This window comes from Artemia franciscana, chromosome 13 (genome assembly GCF_032884065.1).
Source record: "Artemia franciscana chromosome 13, ASM3288406v1, whole genome shotgun sequence".
NCBI lineage: Eukaryota > Metazoa > Arthropoda > Branchiopoda > Anostraca > Artemiidae > Artemia > Artemia franciscana.
In genome coordinates, this window is record NC_088875.1 from 35,482,912 (window position 1) to 35,504,448 (window position 21,537).

The 21,537-nt window shown below is 34.3% G+C and overlaps 1 protein-coding gene and 1 long non-coding RNA gene across 6 annotated transcripts in view; one reads left to right on the top strand and one right to left on the bottom strand.

Moving 5' to 3' along the window:
* Window positions 1–19,197, top strand: part of LOC136034861 (calpain-A-like) — an 80,957-nt gene extending 61,760 nt beyond the window's left edge. Inside the window, exons 3-5 of one of the 4 annotated variants that reach the window (XR_010619257.1) lie at window positions 11,263–11,542; window positions 17,982–18,073; window positions 18,921–19,032. Coding sequence is in view for 2 of the 4 variants with exons in the window: in XM_065716334.1 (XP_065572406.1) it covers window positions 11,263–11,542; window positions 18,921–19,135 (495 nt within the window). In the remaining 2 variants the exon portion in view is untranslated. Of the gene's footprint in view, window positions 1–7,582; window positions 7,690–11,262; window positions 11,543–17,981; window positions 18,074–18,920 lie in introns of those variants that run through there. The other 3 variants (XR_010619258.1, XM_065716334.1, XM_065716333.1) reach the window with 3 other exon arrangements.
* The window catches only part of LOC136034864 (uncharacterized), a 67,916-nt gene continuing 58,553 nt past the window's right edge, over window positions 12,175–21,537 (bottom strand). For both annotated transcript variants that reach the window (XR_010619261.1, XR_010619262.1), the window contains exon 3: window positions 12,175–13,331. This is a non-coding gene — a long non-coding RNA (uncharacterized LOC136034864). The remainder of the gene's footprint in view (window positions 13,332–21,537) is intronic.

A 21,537-nucleotide genomic window follows, 5' to 3' on the forward strand; every position in this document is an offset into this window, starting at 1 on the left:
ACTGCTATTATTATGATACTAGTACTGCAAACACTAAGGGAATAAAAGTAAAAATTCCAGAGAATATTGAGGGGAAGCTTAAACTAAATAAGAAAACACTATGTGCATGCAGGTTGTCAAAAAGCCCTACCTTGGGTTTGGCTTAGAATATTAAGTTGGAACTCTCAGCTAATAATTGTGGAGTTGATCAATTCACCAAAAGGCAACATCTGCACGCTATAATACAGCTTCTACTGCTACTATTAATAATTCTCCTACTATAGCTTTTACTACTACAACTACTGCTACTACTAGTACTGCTACTACTACTACTGCTACTTCACCTACTAACTTTATTGCAATTACTATTAATACTAATAGTATTAAGTTGAAGATTTCAAGATAATTTGAGGGGAAACCTAACTAAACTAAAATGCTCCAACTCTGGGTCCGCACACATGTTCACACAGGAGCGAAAATCACCCATTACCGCAATTTAGTTGCCAGTTTGAGCAATTTTAGTTGCTCTCTTGAGCAACTTCGCACAGTTGAAAAAATTCAACTTTAATCGGGCGATGAAGTATTTTTTATAGCAACGCCCCGCTGTTTAAGCTAAAGTTTGACTCTTTCTCTTAACTCTACCTTTTAAAACAGTAAAAAAAAACTTTAGCGTAAAGAGCGGGGTGTTCAGGAGGAAAAGCCCCTTTCATATACGGAGTAATTTCTGTTCGTTTTAAGTTTTAATGTTGCTCCTTACTTTTATTTAAAAAACTTTTTTTTATTTCATTTCTGGACGTTTTTGAATTAATGCATTTTTTTATCTTGGCTCTCCGCGCATAAATAATTAAAACAAAATTTGCATATTATTTTTTGGGGTTAAAGGCTTTTTCATAGTTTTAATCGGAAAATTTTGAGAAAAAAAAGAGCGAGAGAGGAGGCTTCAGTCATACACCCTTAGTATGGTTTCGTTTGGGAAATTACCATTGATCAGCTTATTTAAGCTAGTTTTATAAATTAATTTAAATTTAATTAATTTATTAGATTGATTCACAATATAGATTGTGAGGCAATTAATTTTTGTTTGTTTCAAAGTTCTTTTTTGTTTTTTGGTCCCGTCGAAAAAGATCTTGGTATGTCTGTTTCATGTGTTAAACTTCAAAAGCAACGCTCAGGATATAGGGTTAGGATACATGTTTCGGGTACGGTTATACGCTGGGTTCAGGATGTGTTTTATGTATTATGCTTCAGAAGTAATGCTCAGGATATAGTGTCGGTGTAAAGGTGATGTACTGGAAATAATAAACCAAACAAAAAGCAGATAGTCACCGAATAGTATGGTAAGAAGTGATAAGGAGAGATTAAAAAAAAATGAAATTTTGAGAGGGGGTAAAGAGTGTAGTCTTAAATAGAGTGGGGCAGAGGAAGAGTAGGTACTGTTGTGTTGGTTTCATACGGCTTGGTGCAGCTTGGAGTTGATAGAAGTAGCGGCAGTTGTTGTAGTATAATATAGCCTACTGGGAAGTAATAAAAATACTCAGCACCACGGACAAAGTTGGGTCAGTATTTAAAAAAAAAATATTAATTGGTCAATATTTAAAAATGGCAAATTGACTCTGATATCTTTTAAGATTTTGAGCTTTTCACTTTCCTTTCTAATATTTTTCAGGTTTACGTAAGTATGAACGTCAAACTGCATAAAATATGATAGGATGTGTAACAGTATTGTGGTAGAACACTGCTTAGGATGTATAAGACACAAGACTAATCTAACTAATTATATTTGAGTATTCTGATAAGACCTTTTGGTCTTTTATAATTCGGGTACCAAATTCCATTCAACCTTGGGCTAGGTTGTCAATATTAAACTTAGTCATTTGGATAGTAAATATAATATTTCGTAATATTTTTCCAACGTTCTAGATACTTCGCTTTTTACTGGATTTTTTATTCGACACCATCGATGTGCTGATACAGAATTTAGGTTCGGGGAACACCGAAGGAACTTGGGTGCCCCATTTGTATTTTTGCCTCTTAGGGTAAGTCTAAAACTTATGAGGGTGGCCCTTTTACCCTCATCCAAATCTACCCATACCCTCATCCAAGCTGATCCAGGATTTTATTCGGGAGGGGGGTTACGAAGGGATTTGCTCGGGGGAATATAACAATTTTTTTATATGCATACGAAACTGGTTTATATTTAAATTGCTATGTTTTCACGAGTTAGACAAACATTTCGGGGAGGGTCAAAACTTTTAGCTCACTGCATTCGGCCTTGCCCTCGCCAACCCATAGAAATTGTTTCTGTGTAAAATGGTTTTGATTGAACATCGTCACATAAATTTTCACCCAAATATTTGAATCTCCACATAGTCCTGTCATGTCTTTAACAATTGGCAAAAGTCCCTGTGTCAATAAGTTTATATATCTCAAGAAAATGTGCCAATTCACCATTTTTATTGCACCACGTGCTAAGTGCTATCCCATGTTTTTACCTCTTTGCATTACTTAAGTATCGTGAACCTTGTCTAACACGAACATTATGCAGAGCAGATGGGCGATTTAAGTGGAAATTGTTAGTAATGGTGTCATTTCAGAGGCCGATAACATATCTCATGTTTGATAATTTGTCTTGAATGAAAAATTCTTGAAATGCTGTTATAAGAGCTTTTTTGTTTTGGCAATAGCAAATTTTGAATAATATGAATTAGTTTTAACTAATGAATTTCTTAAGAATATAAATAGCAAGTCAAAATCTTAATTCTTAAGCAGGACCAAAAAGAATTTATGAGTATTCCTTTTATCAGAAAATAAAAAAACATTGTAAATTAATAGCGAACAGAAAACTGGAACAAAAATTAGTTTTTCAAAAAAAGGTAAAGAGGTAAATTAAACCTAAGACGAGCAGATATAAAGTCGAATAATACTTCAAGCTTAAAAGGAACAGAAATTTTTTGGCAGACTCTGGCAGACTCTGCCAAAAACAAGCAGAATCCAAGGCAGCGCAATAGCCCTGGCTAAGTAAAGAACGATGTTGACACAACGTATTATTTTGTTCAGACCAGGGCACTTCCTAAAGAAGTAGTTGTCGTAGGAAGCTCAAAAGGGGCTCATTCGATTCAAAATTGAAATTTTTAGTGCAATTTTGAAGAGTCAAAAATGATTTGAGGGCAACCAGACCCCCCTCCCCTGTCCATCATTTCCTCAAACACATTCAATCAAAATTTTGGGATAGCCATGTTGTTCAACATAGTTGAAAGGTCCAGTAATTACGTCTTTGGGGATGAAAACCCACCAACAATCCTCAAGGTATGGGCTAAAAGCTATACTAGGTGCTCATTATTAACATATAAGGTTTTTTATTCAAGGGTTAGTCGTATAAACTTTGGAAGTGGCTAATTTGATTGAAAATCTGAAGTTGCAGTTCCCTTCTTAAGAGTCAAAGTGATTGTAAGTCAATTAGGCCCCCCCCCCACCACATTCTCTTTTACCCAAAAAAATGTGATAGAAACTTTCATATATCAATTTTATTCAAAATAGTCCAAAAATCATATAACAAGGCCTTTTGGGTTGAAACAAACCCCAGAGCCTGGAAGCAACGGTTTTAGGTAGTGCCCCTAGGACATGTAACGTTTTATGGAAGGGAAGGTCGTACAGACTTTAGAGGAGGCTCATTTTATTGAAAGCTGAAAGTTCTAGTTTCCTTTCAAGAGAAAGTAATGGAAGACAACTAGCCCCTCCTCGAAGCTCTCTGTTCCCCAAAAGCACCTGATTGAAATTTTAAGATAGCTAATTGGCTCAAAATAGTCCAGAGATCTGTTACAATACCCCCAGGGCTGACAAAAATCACCAGAGCTCAGGAACAAGGGTTGTCAGTTATGTCCCAGGGCAGATACGGTTTTAAGGGATGCGTGATCGTATAAACTTCGGATGTGGATCATTTGATCAGAAATATGGGAAGTTCTACTGCCATTTTAAAATTCAAAAGTGATAGGAAGGTAACCATCCCCCCTCTCATGCTCATCGTTTCCCAAAACACATCCAATCGAAATTTTAAGACAGCCATTTTGTTCAACATTGTTGAAAAGTCTAGTAAATATGCCTTTGGGCATGACAAATCCCTACAGTTATAAGGGCAAGGGCTGTAAGTTAGACAATTCGTTCATGGTTTCAATATGGTATATGCTATTAAGAAAATCGGGCATGTTACTGCAACTATTCATGTTGAATTAGTTAGTTTATAATTAGTTAACATGCTAGGTTTTGGTAGAGGACAGTAGAGCTTTTTTGTGTTATCTGTTTTCTTTGTTTTAGGGTATGAATTAAAAGGAAAGTTGCAATTTATTACAACTATTAATTAGTTGCATTAGTTAGTTATTGATTAGTTTGCATTCTAGGTTTTGGCAGAGGACAACAGAGCTTGTATTTGTTATCTTTATCCTTTACTTTACAGTCTAAATTAAAAGTAAAGTTGCAATTTACTGCAACTATTTATTAGTTACAATAGTTAGTTAATTGTTAGATAATCATGCTAGGTTTTGTAGATGAAAACAGATAGGGAAATGCCCTACAGATATGTATAGTATCTCCATAGGAGGCACGGACCAAATGTCATGATCCTGTAACGCCTAGGATGAATCTAAAGCTGACGCTTAGTAAGCTGACATTTAATACGTTGGTGGACTCGAGAATGAGAATTTGAGAGAAACTTTAAAGGAACAGTTGAATATTAAACTGGATAATCCAATTAATTTGACAATGTAGAATATGGATAGATTAATTTTATTAAAATAGCTTGTGAAGTAGCAGATGGTGAAAGAAAAGTGAAAAACGCTGTGAGGAATATTAGTGGAAACGCCTAAGTTTAGTAGGAAAGAGGAAGGGCTTGTACAAGAATTGTTTGAGCCACGGATCGTATGAGAATAAGAGAAATTGTAAGGAAAGTAGAGAAAATATTAAAATGTGAATTAAGAAGGTGTGAAGTAGGGGTCATGGATAATATTACTAAAGATTCGGAAGATGCAGCCTGACGGATAAATAGTAATATAGGGTGTTGGTATGTTCAAAAAATCAGGGGGGAGAGTAGTCTATCTGGACTTGTGCCTAAGTACTCATACCTCTTTGGTCCTCCGTCTTATATATTATGAACAAGTGTTTCTTTTAACCGTTAGGAGAGCTTTGGCGAAGGTCCTATCCTTGTATGGTAGACTATATAAATCCATTGAATTGATTAATGCTATTTGCAAGGACTACATGTAGAAGGTTACAGAAAAACGAGGTTAGTAGATAGGTTCGTATTGAATCAGGACTTAGCAGGGTTGTCTTCTATCCACAATTATATGCTTCATTTTGGTGGACTTTTTCTGAAGGAACAAGGCAAAGGCTATGGGAAAGCATGGAATCAAATCCGATATGAAAATTTTTGAAAAATGAATGACTTTTTGAAGTTTTGAAAGTTCGGCGTACAGGAATAGGCTTCAAAAATAATGTTAAGATGATTAAGTCACTTCAAAAGGGAATAAATGAAGGTTAATTGGAATGAGGAAATCGATCAGGCGATCTTCACTTACTTAAGTAATATTATTACTAAAAACAGTGGATTCATTAAAAATGTTATAAGTAGAATGCCAAGGCATAGGGTGTTTCACAGCAATCGAAGAAAGTTTGGAAGAGTAGGAATTTAAGTCTACGAACCAAGATTAGTGTATTGAAAGCTCTGAAACTTGAGCGCTTTGAAACACGAAGGAGGTTGGGATGGCTAGGACTCGCTCTACTGATGAAAGATCACAGATTGCCAGAAATTGTCCTTTTCGGCTAACTAACCTGAGCCAAACAAAGATCAAGTTGTCACCAAATGGGATGGGAAGAGGTTGTAAGAGAGGGATTAAAGTAAACTGGGACTTCTTTGGAGGGCGGAAAGAGGGACGATTTGAATAGATTTGGATAGATGAGGAGTGTTTACACTTGTGCTGGACTTTGGTGGCTTGGTGCTGTAGTAAGATCTTAGTTGCAGTAGTAGCAGTAGTTTCTGAGATAGATAGACAGATAAACTTTTATTTTCACCGAAATTTTCATGGTAGTGCCAAAATTCTTTGGTATAGTCACATTAAGAAGCGACACAAAAAAAAAGAAAAGAAAGAAAACAAAACACTAATCAATCCTCCTCATTTTCGTTGCACATTTTTCCAAAACTAGGTGCAAAACTCTTTGCTAACCGCTGGTGGGCACAGCATACCGGATGAAGTTTTCTTAACAGGCAGATATTGCAGATACGCCCTTTGACAGCCCAGATGTGCAGAGTGTCCAGCGGCTTAGTCCAACAATCCCGGGAAGTTTCAACTTAATATTCTTAGCTGTTCATGAGCATTGCTTATACGGAATTTGAATAGCCTGAACGACCATAGTGTCTTTCGATTTCGTTTAACTTGTAACTCAACATGCCCTGAAAATTTCAACTTAATACCCTATTCCAATCCTGAGATATTGCAAATGATGCGTTCTGACAACTTGGATGCGCATGTTGTTTTTAGATTCAGTTTACCATTCTCCTCAGCACGTCTTGAAAGTTTCAACTCAATTAGTTTAATTAGGAATGGACTGGGAAACTGGTCTGCTTACCACCTGACAGGTGGGCCCTCAAGAAAATTGGTACTTGATTCCCTCAGGACAGAAAAAAGTGGAAAAATAGAAAAATAGTATTTTAATTTTTTTAGTCAAACTTAAACTAGTTTTCCTCCTAGAAATCCTTGCAATAGAGCCACTTTAATGACATTCATTATATCACTGAAATGGTGCAATGGTGATGTTTCATGTGCTAAAGACTAGGTGCAATAACATCGCACCTCTTGCCATTAACGCAGCATTTCCAGGACACAAGCTCTGTGTAACTAATACAATACAAGGAAGCTTGACCACCGAATCGGGCGAACCGGGTAATGTTCGGTGGACGTTGTTTGAAATACTTTCGATCCCTCCTCGTTTTCTTTCCTCAGCCATTTTTTGATACTAATCGTCATTTTGTGTTTCTGGATTGAATGGAGATGTCAGCAATGGTTAGTTTCGATTTGCTGACGATTATGACGGTTATACCCACTCGTATTTTTTTTTCTTTACTAAGGAAAGAATTATGTGTTTCAAACTTTTTGAGCCCTCAATAAGTTGCTAGATTTTTGTTTTTCTTACCTAAAGAATCCTATGTTGGACTATTAAAGGGTTTTAGAGCATCCTGTATTATATAGCCTATGTGCTCAAAGATGCAGTCAGAGCAAAAAATTACTTTGTTGCTTTTTTCTTTATTCAAACTAAACTGATTGGCTGACTGTGATTGAACCACCATAGAAGAAAAAAAAGGAGTCAAGGATTCCTTTGCATATTGTTTATGAAAAAACAAAAAACACAAATTTTCTAATTTTGAAACTACCGTCATGAAACAGTCCCCTTTGTGAAACGTTAAAATTTTATTTCAAAGGTTAGTATATCAAGTGCTCAGTGTATGCCGACATCTAAGACTGTAGTAGACAAATTTGGTTGGTCATTTATTATATTTTTTTTTTCATTAATGTCATAGCAAATAGAAATAAAGGGTTTTAAAAAGCATCATTTTCAGCATTCTACTGTCAAGATGTTTGCAGATGATGTAAAACTTTATCTACCAGTATGAGACCAAAACGATGTGCAACTTTTACAGGAGGATCTTGACTCTCTAACTTATTGGTGCGAATCTAATTCCATGTTCATAAACCCTTCTAATTGTGTTGTTCTACACTATGCTCGTAAACTCCCACCTATGCATACTTACCAGCTGTCTGGCATACGAATCCCTTCTAACAAAATAGTGCGTGACCTTGGCGTTTACTTTGATACCCAATTGAAATTTGATAAGCAAGTTTCGGAAATTGTAAAGAATGCAAATTATCGTTTATCGTCTATAAAGAGAAGCTTTAGTAGGTTAAACCTTCGTAATTTCTTACCACTATACAAATCAATGGTCCGCCCTCTTCTTGAGTATAATATGTCGGTTGGTTTCCATTAAATCTAATAGATGAGCATAGGATAGAAAAGGTTCAGAGAAGGGCCACTAGATTGGTCCCATACCTTCAGCGCCTTTCCTATCCGCAGAGACTTTCTAGGCTTCAACTCCTGTCGTTGAAGTTTCGTAGACGTCGCAATGACCTTGTAAATGTGTTTCGTATAATTAAAGGAGCGGATTATGTTGATCCAAATTTATTTTTTAAATTTGGCCATTATCACTCTACTCGTCAGCATGATTATAAATTATATCCCCCAAAACCACTGAAAAAATTGGTCAATTATCTTTCGTTAGTAGAGTTGCCGGACCATGGAATGGTTTGCCTTTGGAGGTTGTCGAGGCAGAGAGTTTTCGAATTTTTAAGAGTGCATTAGTAAATACACCTTTTTATTTAGACGCTTTTGTTGTGTAGTGTCGTGTTATTTAGAAGTTTTTGCTGTTTAGTTTGTCGTTGCTAATTTCCTTTAGATTAGTATTATGATTTTGTGTTTTTGTGTTTTTGCGACAAGCATTGATGCTTACCGCTATTCGTAATAATAAATAAATAAATAAATAATACTGTACAACTAAACAGTAAATCTACACAAATACAAATGTGGACTTTTAAGCAGGCCTAATTGAGTATTCGGTTTGTTCACAAAAGTATTTATTAAAAACTGTTATAAAAACGCACAGATTTGTATAAGCTCCGGGAGTGCAGAAGTTGCCTGAAAAATGCTTTAAGGGTGGTGAGTTATCAAATTTTTCCTTGGGGAAGATCCCCTCTTTTTATGATGTTTGGAGTTCATAGGTGTCCTCTAAAGGTCAAACTTGGCACCCTCCTTGCGGTGCCAGTTTACCTTCGCCTCTAGTAGTTCCTTACACATTGTAGGTACGTCCTTTTGACAACCTGTATATGTACTTATTGTCTTTTGGTTCGGTTCAGTATATCCTGAAAGTTTCAACTTGATACCCTTAACCATTTCCGAGATATTGAATGTACACTCTTTTGACTATATGGATGCCCATATTGTATTTTTGTTTAATTCAACATGGGTGGAAAATTTCAACAAGATACTCTTAGCCGTTCCTGAGATATTATAGATACACCCTTTTGACCGCATGTATGTGCGTAGTATCCTTCGATTTAGTTCAACATCATCCTCAAATTTCTCTAAAAGTTTCTTCTTTGATTCTTCTTTCTTATTAGAATTTTATCCTTAGTATCCTTAGCGTTTTTGGACAACCCGGATCAAAGATGCTCCTCTTTTCTGTATAGTAGAAGTTACATGTAAATAATTTATCTCCGAAAGCAAAAATGGTTGTCCCAAATTTTGTTCAGATGTCTTTGGAGGTTGAAAAGGAGGCGGGAGTTTCAAAAGAGTGTGGAAGGGGGACTGGTTGCCCTTCAATCACTTTTAACTCTTAAAGTGAGCACTAAGACTTACAATTTTCAATTGAATCAGTCCTGTACAAATTTTCTACAACTCCTTCAACATGAAGTAGCCAGGGAAAAAGAGAAATAATAAGAAATAGATAAACAATATCTTGCTCTTCACTTAGGTAGCGCTACCTATGACCAAAGACATTGTGGTACAGCAAATGGCTTTTTCAGTCATTTTGTTCCGGAAAACATGTTTTTGAGCAAATAGGGTGAAAATGCTTGAAAATTCAAATTCTAATCTGTTTTTCATGGTCTAAAATCCATAACAGGAAGTTTAAAAGCTCCTCCCTTCCTCTGAAAAAAACAGAAAATAATTTTTTGTATAGAGTTAGCACACGTCCCTATATTTATTTTTTTTCTGTCTGGACTTGCAGGCTATCACAAGATCGGAGAAAGGTATGTAATGGCTCATTTAAATGCTACTACTGGCTCAAATAAACTAACTTACATTATTTTCCCGTCATAACTCTCTTATTGTAGAATTCCGAAAACTACTTCTTTACAAAAATACAACATCAAAACAACGGCATAGAATTGGGAGTAGAAAAGTAAATGCCTGCTGGAGATAAAGTACTAATTTAAATGGCTTTCAACGATCTGTCAACAACCACGAAATCAATAAATTTTAGTGTTTGACTTGGATTATAAAAAAAATCAGTTTCAGTAAAGTGCTAGTTATTCAAAATTTCACAAGTATAGTGAACTATGATGTGTCAGTTTATTTGAACCGGTTTTACCGATGTATGTAGCATAAACTATGAAGCAATATTTTTTTTCGTTTCAAGTTTCAATTTTGCTCTTTACTTCCATCAGCCAAACTTGTTTTTAGTGTTTTTCTTTCTTATTTACTGTAATAGGTAGAGATTTTCATAAAAGAAACCCAGTCAAATAAAAACCCGAAGAGATGAGAGTCTTGACATCATCTGCCAATATATTGTAGTCTTCAGCAGCAAAAGAAGTGTTAACACTTTTAGAAGTGAGTCAGAGAGGTAAAAAATTTTTGTATTGGAGAGAAGGGCACTACAATCCTTTGCGTCTAGAGACAGCATTATCGTTGAAAACTTAGAAAACTATAGGGTTATATGACTTTCTTAGTTCTATGACTATATACCTTAGTTCTGCCCTAGGAATGACGCTTGAACGGATGATAGATATAGAACTATCTATTAACAAATAAACTGAAGATATAGAACTATCTATTAACAAATAAACTGAATTTTTTATACAATCTTAATAACGGCTTTTCTCACATTTGCCTCTCACTCAATTGAATTATCTGTCTTGGCTTTTTCAACAAATAGCCATGGCCTGGTGTCCAAAACTGCTTGATTTTTAATTCATATACTTGATTAAAATCAAGTATTTGAATCGGGAATAGAATAGAGACTTCATTTTTAATTCAAATACTTGATTAAAAATCAGGTAGTTCTGGGCACCAGGCCATGACTAATTGTAGAAAAAGCCAAGACAAATAGTTCGATTGAATAAGAAGCAAATATGGGATAAGTCCTTATTAGGATTGTATTTAAAAAATCAGTTTATTTGTTAATGGATTAGTCTATATCTATTATCATAATATGTATGTATATATGTATATGTAGTGTGGTCAGATTGACCTCTGCTTGATTATGCAGAAGCCAGGAATTCGATTCTAGCTAACGTGGGATGGCTTGGAGATTATGTATTAGTGTATCCACATGGTCAAACAAGAAGAAGAAGAACAGAGAAGACTAAAATTATTTAAAGCAATGGCATATACCCTAGCTTTGATGTTCTAATTTCAGATAAATTCAATTCAGATTCCCGCAGCAAATCCTTTTCTACTTCTTTTTAGATATGGAGCCGTTCAGCATTGGGTGCAGTAACTCAAGGTCAGGCATCTTCCCAGACAAGGTCAAAACGAAAAACAATCCAGATGTTAATTTTGGTCGTTCTCATATTCGCCATCTGTTGGCTACCATTAAATCTTTACTTTTTAGTAAGCGATGTCATTATTGAACCAAGTATTCATCGCCATAATTCAACTTTATTTTTCATTTGCCACTGGTGGGCAATGTCCAGTGTCTGTTACAATCCATTCATCTATTGTTGGCTGAATGAAAACTTCAGAAAAGGTAAGGAAGGGTGTCCTAACCTCTTGTTTTAACAAAACAAATGTGACTGCAGACTTGCCACAGCATAAATCTGGCTGCCACGGCGAAAACTCTTTCTTCGTCGCTGGTAGCTAATACTTTATTAACAGTTTTTGTTCTGTGTGTCATTTTTTAAGCACGGGGAGAATGAATAGTAATAAAGGTTACAGAATTAAACGATTTTGCAGAAGTATCTGTAGTAAAAAGGACTAATAATATAAACACAATCAATATTCCTGTTATTTACATTCAAACAGGGCTGCGTATGCAGTATCCTTAGTGTCAAATCCCTTTCATAATGAATAATACCTTGACAATTCCACTAAAAATTAAGTTTCTTAGAATAAAAAATATCATGTTTGAAAATCATATCTTGTGAAAAGAGAAATGGCCGATTCAATAATTTCTTGCGTTTTAACATAGTGATAGTAAGCATCTGTAATTTAGTTAAAGTACATCCCAATGATCTAAAATGAACTGTTAAAATAAATAAAATTTAAATATAGCAGTTAAAAAAAGTTTAATAAAAGTAATGAAACGAATTTTTAATAGAAGTTTATTTAGTTAATAAAAGTAGTAAAAAACTAAAAATATACTAGCAAAGCTTCGTTTTTTACGAAAATATTAAATGGGTTTAATTTAAATAAAGCAGTGAAACAAAAAGCAAAATAATAAAAAAACCTTATTCAATAAAAAAAATCTGAATAGTTCGGCTCACATCCGGGGGCCTTTCTCAACCGAACGAAAAGAATAAAACAACTTTAAAGATGAAAACATAGCTTTTAAAATAAAGCTATCTAAAAAAAATGACAAACTAAACAAACGAGAAAAAGAAAGAAAAAAAAACTAAAGTCAAGAGAAAAACATTACAGCTCACACTCTAAGCTCTTCCAGAACTACTGTTACTCACTAAACAAGACAAAAACAAATGTTAATAGTAAAATAAAGGTGATTCTCCTCTTTATAATCAGGGAAAATTTGACCTGCACCCTAATTTTCTAACAGCAGGGATTTGCAAAATAGTTCCTGAAAAAGTGACAACCCTGCGAGCGAAGTCGGGACGAAGTCTAAGCTTACAAGGGTTGAGTGACTACAGTTAAACTAGTAACTAAAAAAATTCATTCAATTTTTAATGCACAAGTTTCTCTTACCTGGTGCCATGTATAATGAAAAAAGAAATCACCAATGCAACAGCACAAACACATAAAAAAAATAATAATAATAATAAAAAAATTCAAATAAATATAGTCTCTATTTACAAGAGATCCAATTCATCCATTAACCGTAAAGAGGAGAATTACCTTTTATTCACAATAGACTTACGTTTTGTCTTGTATATTTCTCTATATTTCTCGTGTGTTTAGTTTGTCGTTTTCTCAGATGATTTTTTTTTGCTGTTTTCTCTTCTTTAAAGTTTAATTTTTTTTTTTTTGTTTCGTTGAGAACGGCTCCTGGACGTGGAACCAAAATATCTCTTAATTTTTTCGTAATTGAAAAGCAGTTTGGTCTAAGAAATTATTAGTTTTTTAAAATACATTATCATAGGTTAGGACTTTCATAAATAAACCCCGCCAACATTTAAACTCGGAGAGCTGAGAGTATTGACATTATTTGTGTCCATAGCAACGAAACATCAGTAACTCAGTTGAGACGCTGCAAAAACAAAAAGATATTCTTAGGCCATAGTGTTGGTTGACTTACTTAGTGGACTGAAGATTTTTAAAATCAAGCCAAACTTATAGTAGATCAGCAAGAATTTGCATTTCAGCATCTGCAAATGAAAAAAAAATTAAGCGAGTAACATTTTACCGTGTAATACCCAACAATAGAATAGTCAATATTTTTACTTAAATCTTTTCGTCAAATCATGTAAGGATTGCAATGTTTTCTAGGTTTTCTTACCTTTATGCTATAATACGTTTTTATTTAATTTGTGGGATCGAAAACGGTTGTTCTGTAAATTTTTGTTGTTGTAATTTATTTTATTTGTAGCTTACATTTTCATAGTTTTACAGCTAAGCAAAAACACATTTTAGGTGTTTTTCAAGGACACCTTTTAAAAAAAAAAACTCCTCGACTTTATAGTGTGTTGTTGACTGGGGTGTCTTGATTTTAATACACATCACATTATCGACACGTTAGGGGACTATTTAATGAGGAGTTGCCAAACGTTTTCGTCCCAATTATGGTATGTCTACCCTGCCTCGTATTAAAGAACTACACATCTGGAAAAGTTAGTTACCAAACGGACTAACCGTCCCAATTATGGTATGTCTATCTTGTCTCGTTTTGAATAAATATACATCTGGAAAAGTTAGCAGGGAATGAAATTCTGTTAGGGGAATGTTTTCCCATTTTCAAATTATTCCCAGTAAAAATTTGAAATGTGTATTTAATATTCTTCAACAGCAATTGCAAACGAACAATAAAGGAATACAAATGAATCAGGGAAGGAATTAATTTATATTTCTGTTTATTTTTAAAGAAGAACTATGAGATAGTGAAACAAAATCTTATGCTTACTTTATTCTTGTTTCAGAGAGTAAGTGATATAAAACTTCAATCGAGATTAGCCCGTGTTATTTATTTAGTTTTTTTTTATTAACAGTTGGAGTAACATTGAGAAACAAATTTATTTTTTCAGGGTAACGCAAGGATATGAATTTCCCGTTCCATAAAAATTTAATTGAAGCGATGGAAATATCAAAATGGTTCTTGTAGAACAAGAATTTTAGTTACAATTCTGTTGGTCAGCCCAATAAAGTTTACCCAAATAGAATTTAATTGCTTGACGCAACGACTACAATAAAAATCTAAATTTTGTTCTTGAATAATTTTTTTTTCCACCTCGTCAAAATAAAAAAAACTGATTCTTATTCCACACTGCCTTTCTATTATAATTAAAACGAAATTTTACTAAAAGTAATGTTCAAAACCTGACTTTTTTTTCAAATTGGCCTTATGAATGAACTTTTGATGAGATATACTCACACACAAAAAAAGAATAGAAACCAAAATAAGCTAAAATTTGCATTATTCATGCATTAAGAGGTAGGGGAATTGCTGCAGTCAAACTATAACTAACTATGAAAATCCAATAATTAGAAATTTTTTGAATCTACTAAAGTAAGTGTCGCTATTACAGTCTTTAATTCAGAAGAGGCCACAAATTACACTGATATTTTTTGCTTCTCTAGGGCAGGTATCTTTTGTATTTCCACGGTTAAAAGCTCGAAGAAAACAAATATTTTTTAAGTTTTTAAACAGCACTAAATGTATTTCTGCCAGAACGTTACATCCTGAATCCCCAGCTCCCAAAATTTGACAATTCTCAAGAAGCGCCATCTATTAGCCCAAAACATAGATATTTGTCAAATTTGTCAAACAGTGTTTATCAAAATTTCATGGGAGAAGAGGGCGTAGCAGTTTTTATGTTTCAATGAGAAATCGATTTATTTAGAAGAAATATAAATTCCAAAGTTAACTTTAGAATGGGTATTTAATATTTGGATGATAAATTACATCAAACGTATTTAGTGCCATTTAATATACGAACATTCTTAATTTACCGTATTCACTTTATAGAGTGGATTATACTAGTGATTTATATCTAATTTTAAAGCATTCCAGGCTTTTATTTCTATTATATATGAATGAAATAAAGCACAATGAGGAAATAAAAAAAATCCAATAAGAATAAAGAAAAAGAAATAAAATTTAAAGTAAAAAATTTCATACAAAATGCATTAAGCAACATAGTTTTAAAACTTATGTTTCTGAACCATCGTCAGTTGCTTGGTGAATATATATTATACAAGGTACTCGCCAAAGGGAACCAGTGAAACTAGGCTGAACAAAGAAAGAAGTCGATAAAAACTGGAGAAATTCGGAATGTTATCTGTAAAATCTCCTAGTCTAATCTTTATGTCCATGTATGTCCATACTAGGAAACCAGCATCTTTACCTTATACAGCAAATAATATCTTCATCTTCATCAGAGCAAGGCGTTGCGGAGGGAACAGACCCTTTCGTATACGGAGTAATTTCTGTTCGTTTTAAGTTTTAACGTCGCTCCTTATGTTCAGTTTAAAAAACTGAAACTTTTTTTTATATTTAATTTCTGAACGTTTTTGAATCAATGCATGTTTTGATTTTGGCTCTCCGCATATTAATGCTTAAAACAAAATCTGCATATTAATTTTTTGTTTTGCTAAATGGCTTTCTCTTAGTTTTGATCGGACGATTTTGATAAAAAAAGGGGTGGGGTGGAGGCATAGTTGCCCTCTAATCTTTTGGTTACTTAAAAAGACAACTAAAACTTTTAGTTTTTACAAACATTTTTTATTAGTAAAAAATATACGCAACTTACGAATTAACTTACGTAACAAGCTCCTATATTCGTATATTTTTATAACTTGTGTGAGGGGGTTTTCCCCCTCATTAATACATTGCTCTTTACACTAAAGCTTAAATTTTGTCGCAATTCTTAAAAAAAGACCTCTGAATTACAAAGGCCGTAGAATAAATAGTTGAAATTACTAAAAATACTTTAGCGTAAAGAGCAGGTATTCAGGAGAAGATGCAACCTTCATACGTGTAATAATTTCTGTTCGTTTCAAGTTTTGATGCTTCTCCTTACTTTCAGTTGAAATAACTTTTTCATATTTATTTTTTCATTATTTTTAGTTTAAATAATGCTAGAAAATGCTGCTCCCCCTTCATGGAAATTCTCTTCTCCCATGAAAAATTCCTCCATGGAAAGATCATCCCACTTAACCCCCTCCCCTCAACCTCCTCCCCAACAAAGAAAAGAAAACCCTGAAAATGTCTTTACACTTCCTAATGATCATTACTATATGTAAACACCGGTAAAAGTTTGTAACCTGCAGCCCCTCCTCTGGGAACTGTGGGGGAGTAAGATTCGTTGACTTTGAGAAAAAACTGAGCGTGGGAGGGGGCCTAGGTGCCCTCCAATTTTTCGGCCACTTAAAAAGGGCACTAGAACTTTTAATTTATTTTTGAATGAGCCCTCTCGCGACATTCTAGGAGGACTGGGTCGGTACGATCACCCTTGGGAAAAAAAAAAACAAAAAAATAAACACGCATCCGTGATCTGTCTTTTGGCAAAAATACGAAATTCCACATTTTGTAGATTAGAGCTTTAATTTTCAACAATAGGGTTCTCTGATACGCTGAATGCGAAGGTGTGATTTTCGTTACGATTCTATGACTTTTAAGGGTGTTTCCCCTCTATTTTCCAAAATGAAGCAAATTTTCTCAGGCTCGTATCATTTGATAGGTAAGACTAAATTTGGTGAAACTCATATAGTTAAATCATCATAAAAATCCAATTCTTTTGATGTATCTATTAGTATCAAAATTCCATTTTTTGGTGTTTCGTTTACCGTTGAGCTGGGGCGCTCCTTACTACAGTTCGTTACCACGACCTGTTTGATTACCACGAAGTGTTTGATAAAAACTGGTTTTTAGAGTTTCAAGAATAAAAGTCGTTTGTGGTTGAGTAATTTTGACATTCAATGCAGGGTTACCACGGGTGATACTTTCGTGTCACTTTTGGCACTTTTTTTTAAAGTGTAACTTTTCGGAAAAAATGACACTATTTTGACACTTTTTATCAAAAGTGGCATTTTTTCAACGTAGCGTTTTTTTATCAAAAATAATTTTAAAAAAACGGTAGGAAAGTTTTCATTGTAGAAGCATCGATATCCTTTTATCTTTCATTTTTCAGTCTTTCTGTTTTCATATTCAGAAACGTTCTATTGCTGTCTCTACGCTCCTTCGTATTAAACAAAATCTAATGCTTCATAATGATCGCATTAATCATAATTAACAGTCATTTTGGAAACCTGCTGGTTAGTCACCACCAAAAAAAGAATTGGACGCACTTCCTCCTTTTAGCGATTTCCTGGTCACGAAGTTTTCAGTGTAATACGTCTTAATTTCCTTAAGTTTTGTCTCCCATATACCTCAGTCGAAGGATATCCTAACTTCAGCAGAAGGGTATCATAACCACAGCAGAAGGATATCCTAACTTCAGCAGAAGGGTATCCTAATTTCAGCAGAAGGATATCCTAACCTCAGCAGAAGGATATCCCAAAGTTTTTGCCAAATAAATTATTTGAAAGAGTTAGTGTCTGATCGACTATTAGTTGTATTCATCAAAAGGTTACCAATAGCTACAATCTATGTTCACGGCAATCTGTTCAGTGTTTTCAGAGAAAAGGAAAGTTTCTAGTATCCAAACTCACTGCAGTAATCCAAATGCTCCATTATGTGGAAAAAATGGATGGAAAACGCTCAACGTAAACGAGTGTTACTGTCTCTTTTTTCCATTTTCTCAAAAGATAAAAAATTTCGGTCTGCTTTTTCTCTTTTATTTTTTGTTCCTTTTTTCACACAGTAAAGACTCCTCGAAGACTACACGAGGAGTAAAGACTCCTCGAAGAAAAAGGAGAAAAACAGTACTCTGTGGGACGAATTCCAGTTTATACGGTAAGCACCATTTGCACTTTACGGGGTTTTAAGAGGGGGGGGGCTAAACATTTGACAAGAATGGAGGTGTGGTGCAAAGTGGAGAATTAGCACCTCCTAAGTAAAATCACTATTGCTTTCTTATAGTTGATAAATAGCATTAAAGACGAGTTTTCATGTTTGAAAATTTATGCAGAAAATCGCACGGAGTTGATCCCAAACGGATTGGCCAATATTTTCAATTTGAAAAGCTTGTTGGTACCAGTACGAGCAATACGAAACATTGCGAGTGGCAAATTTTTGGAAAATGACCCTTTTTATACGAAAGTGACACTATTTTGCCACCCAAAGTGGTACCAAAAACCTGATGAGTGGCAAACCTGATTTAATGTCCGGTGGTGATTAAGATGAAACAGGCATATATAAAAGCTGATGCATATAGTACTTAGCTGTGATGTGGCAATTTAGCTGTAGGATTGTTTTATTTAATATATTATTTTTGTAATTTCTTACACAAGTAATTATTCCAGAGTTTATATTTCTAATTTGAACTAGATTGTACAAAGTGCTTGATTTCATGTTTGTTTAAACTCCCAGAATTTACTGTATTGACCAAAGAGAAGGAGAAACTTGTTAGAGAAAATTGGCAAAAAAGAGCGAGAAAATTGGCAAAAAAAGAGAGGAAATTGGCACAAAAGGAAAGAGGAATTTGGCACAAACAATCACAAATAAAATTAAGTTAGATTTTCACATTTTACTCTCTTTTCATAGTGCGGATTAGCTATTTTTTTCGTATAAATTTAAGCGCTGGTCTTTGCTAATAAAAAAATAAAAAGCAAAAACCAAACATTTTTTCTATTCTTTTAAGGTGCTAAGAGGTGGCTAGCCTGTATCTTATCATGTGGAATACATGGAAGCGGAACACGAAGGGTCCCTGAACTAAGTTTATTTGGTAGTCGGCAAGGGGGTGACTCCACACCTCGCACCAGCTCACTTATTGTCCGCCCTGACTCTTATAAGAAACGAACAGATGAAGACCCTGAAGAAAAGTGTAAACGTACAATATTGAACAGGGAAGTTTAAAGTCAAAACGAGGCTCCTAAGCTCGAAGGCTTATCCCGATGTAGGTAAAATGCTCTTAGAAATATCTCTTTATTAATGTTATTTGGTTGGGTTATCAAGTAGGGCAAAATTCAGTGGCAAAAATTACTATACGTCATGGGAGGATTTACGCCCCCTAGACCTAGTTTCATCTCAGGATTTTCACTTTGCTTTCCCTAATAGTTTCAAGGATAAACAATTCTTATGATTATATCAAAGATTACTATATAATCTTTTTTATGTCGTATACCTTGTTATACATACGCTCAATACAAATTGCCTGTACTACTAAAATTGTCTTAGTATTGCACTTTATTACATTTTTTGTAGTTCAAGCCACACAGGGATTTTTATTGGATAGTGAGTTTGGCCCCTCAAGGATTTTTTTTTTCATGCTTTTTTTTATCATAAACGGAAAATTAGATTTTTCTTTTAATTTTTTACTTGCTATAGTTGGCTGCTCCAAGCAAACAGAAATTATTCTGTAAATAAGAGGAGTTGCCCCTTTTTCAGCCATAACTCTTTACGCTAAAGTCCTAAAGTTCTCCAAAAAAAAAATTCTCAATAAAAATTAACGGCTCTTGTGTTTGAGTAGTCTTTCCTTAAAAATTTCAAGACAAAAAATCAAACTTTGGTTTTGATTCTATGCATTCTGACCAGCTACAGTTTTAATTATGGGCATACCCAAAAATTGAAACTTGTAAGGAAAAACTTAAAAAAAATAATTCCACAAAACCAGTTTTTCAAAGAAAATAAAAAGAGCTCCGTTAAGCCATAAATGAGATGAAATAAAGAAAAAATCTTCCAAACGTAAAACTACTAAAACTAGCCATCAATAAATAAATAAAACTCAAAACGAACAGAAATTACAATAAATTACCAAGTCAAACTCAAAACGAGCAACAATTAACATGAATAGGACTGACAATCCCCATCCCTTCTCAAGACCAGAACACAATTTGCACTTCACTGAAAGCAAAAACAAATGATCATGGATTGTCGGTTTAATATACATATAGACATTTATTCCTAAGAATTTTAATAATTTTTCACTTATTAAGCAAAAAAGTGAACAAATTTGAAATGTATTTTGTTGAAATGTAATTTGTATTTTTGGGGGGTTGCCTGCCCTCCACTTACTTTCGACTATTAAAAAGCGCAGTAGAACTTCTGATTTCCAATCCAATGAGCCCCCTCCAAAGTTCATGCACCCACCCTTTCCATAAAAAATCTTATATGCCCCCGGGGCATGACTTACATCCCTTGCCCTGAGGGTTGTGTGTGAAGGAGGGGGGTTGTAATGTTCAAAGACATAATTACTGGGCCTTTCAACTACTCTGAACAAAATGGCTATCTCAAAATTGCTATCAGATACGTTTCGGGAAAATATAGGGTCAGGGGATAGCTGCCCCCTGATCACTTTGACTAACTGTGAAAATGGAACTGGAACCTCCGATTAAAAATCCAATGAGTTCCCTCTGAAGTTTATACGACCGCATTTTCTATAAAAATCTTATATGCCCCCAAGGTATAACTTACAACCCTTCCCTGAGGGCTGTCAGCGGTTTTCATACTAAAAACGTAGTTTCCGGACTTTTCAACTACAATAAACAAAATGGCTATCTCAAAATTTTGGTTGGATGTATTTGGGGAAATGATTTGTGTGGGCGAGCTGGTTGCCCTCTAATAACTTTTCACTGTTAAAAAGGGCACTAGCCCTCTTAATTTCTAATCGAATGAACCTCTATTGAAGTTTCAAAGACAATTCCTTCTATGTGAAGTGTTCTGGTCTAAATCTAAGAAAAAATCTAATATACCCGCCACGCTCTTTACTTAGGTGGCGCTATTGCGCTGTCTGTGATAAATTCCCTTGTAAGGATTAACTCTAGCTTTTATCTTTCCATATATATCAGTCCTAGGTAAGGTTGCCATTGGTCAAATGATTATTTTTATAAATCATCCGACAAAAGAAAAAAACTGTAAAATAGCATCACTGCTATTTTTATTCATTTCTTGAATGAACTATTTTTATGTTCATTTCTTGTTTTCACTTCCAAAATTTGCCCTTCCCAATTTCTCCCTCCCTTTTTTTAACAAAAAGTATATTTAAAGACCAAAGTCGTAGAAAAATTCGTCAACAACGGAATACAAAAGTCTAAAACTGTTTGATTAGCTGTTTTTATTTAGATGCTCGATTAGTCTTTTATTTCATTAGTTGTTTATTAGTTGATTAGTTGTTAGTCGTGATTAGATGTTTGATTTAGTTGCTTGAATAGCTGCTTGATCTATCTGTTTTTATCAAAATAATCTAAAGACTTTTGGCTTTTCGCTCCGTTCAAGATAAAAAAATATGTATTTTTCAAGGTGGAATAATTTCAATTGCA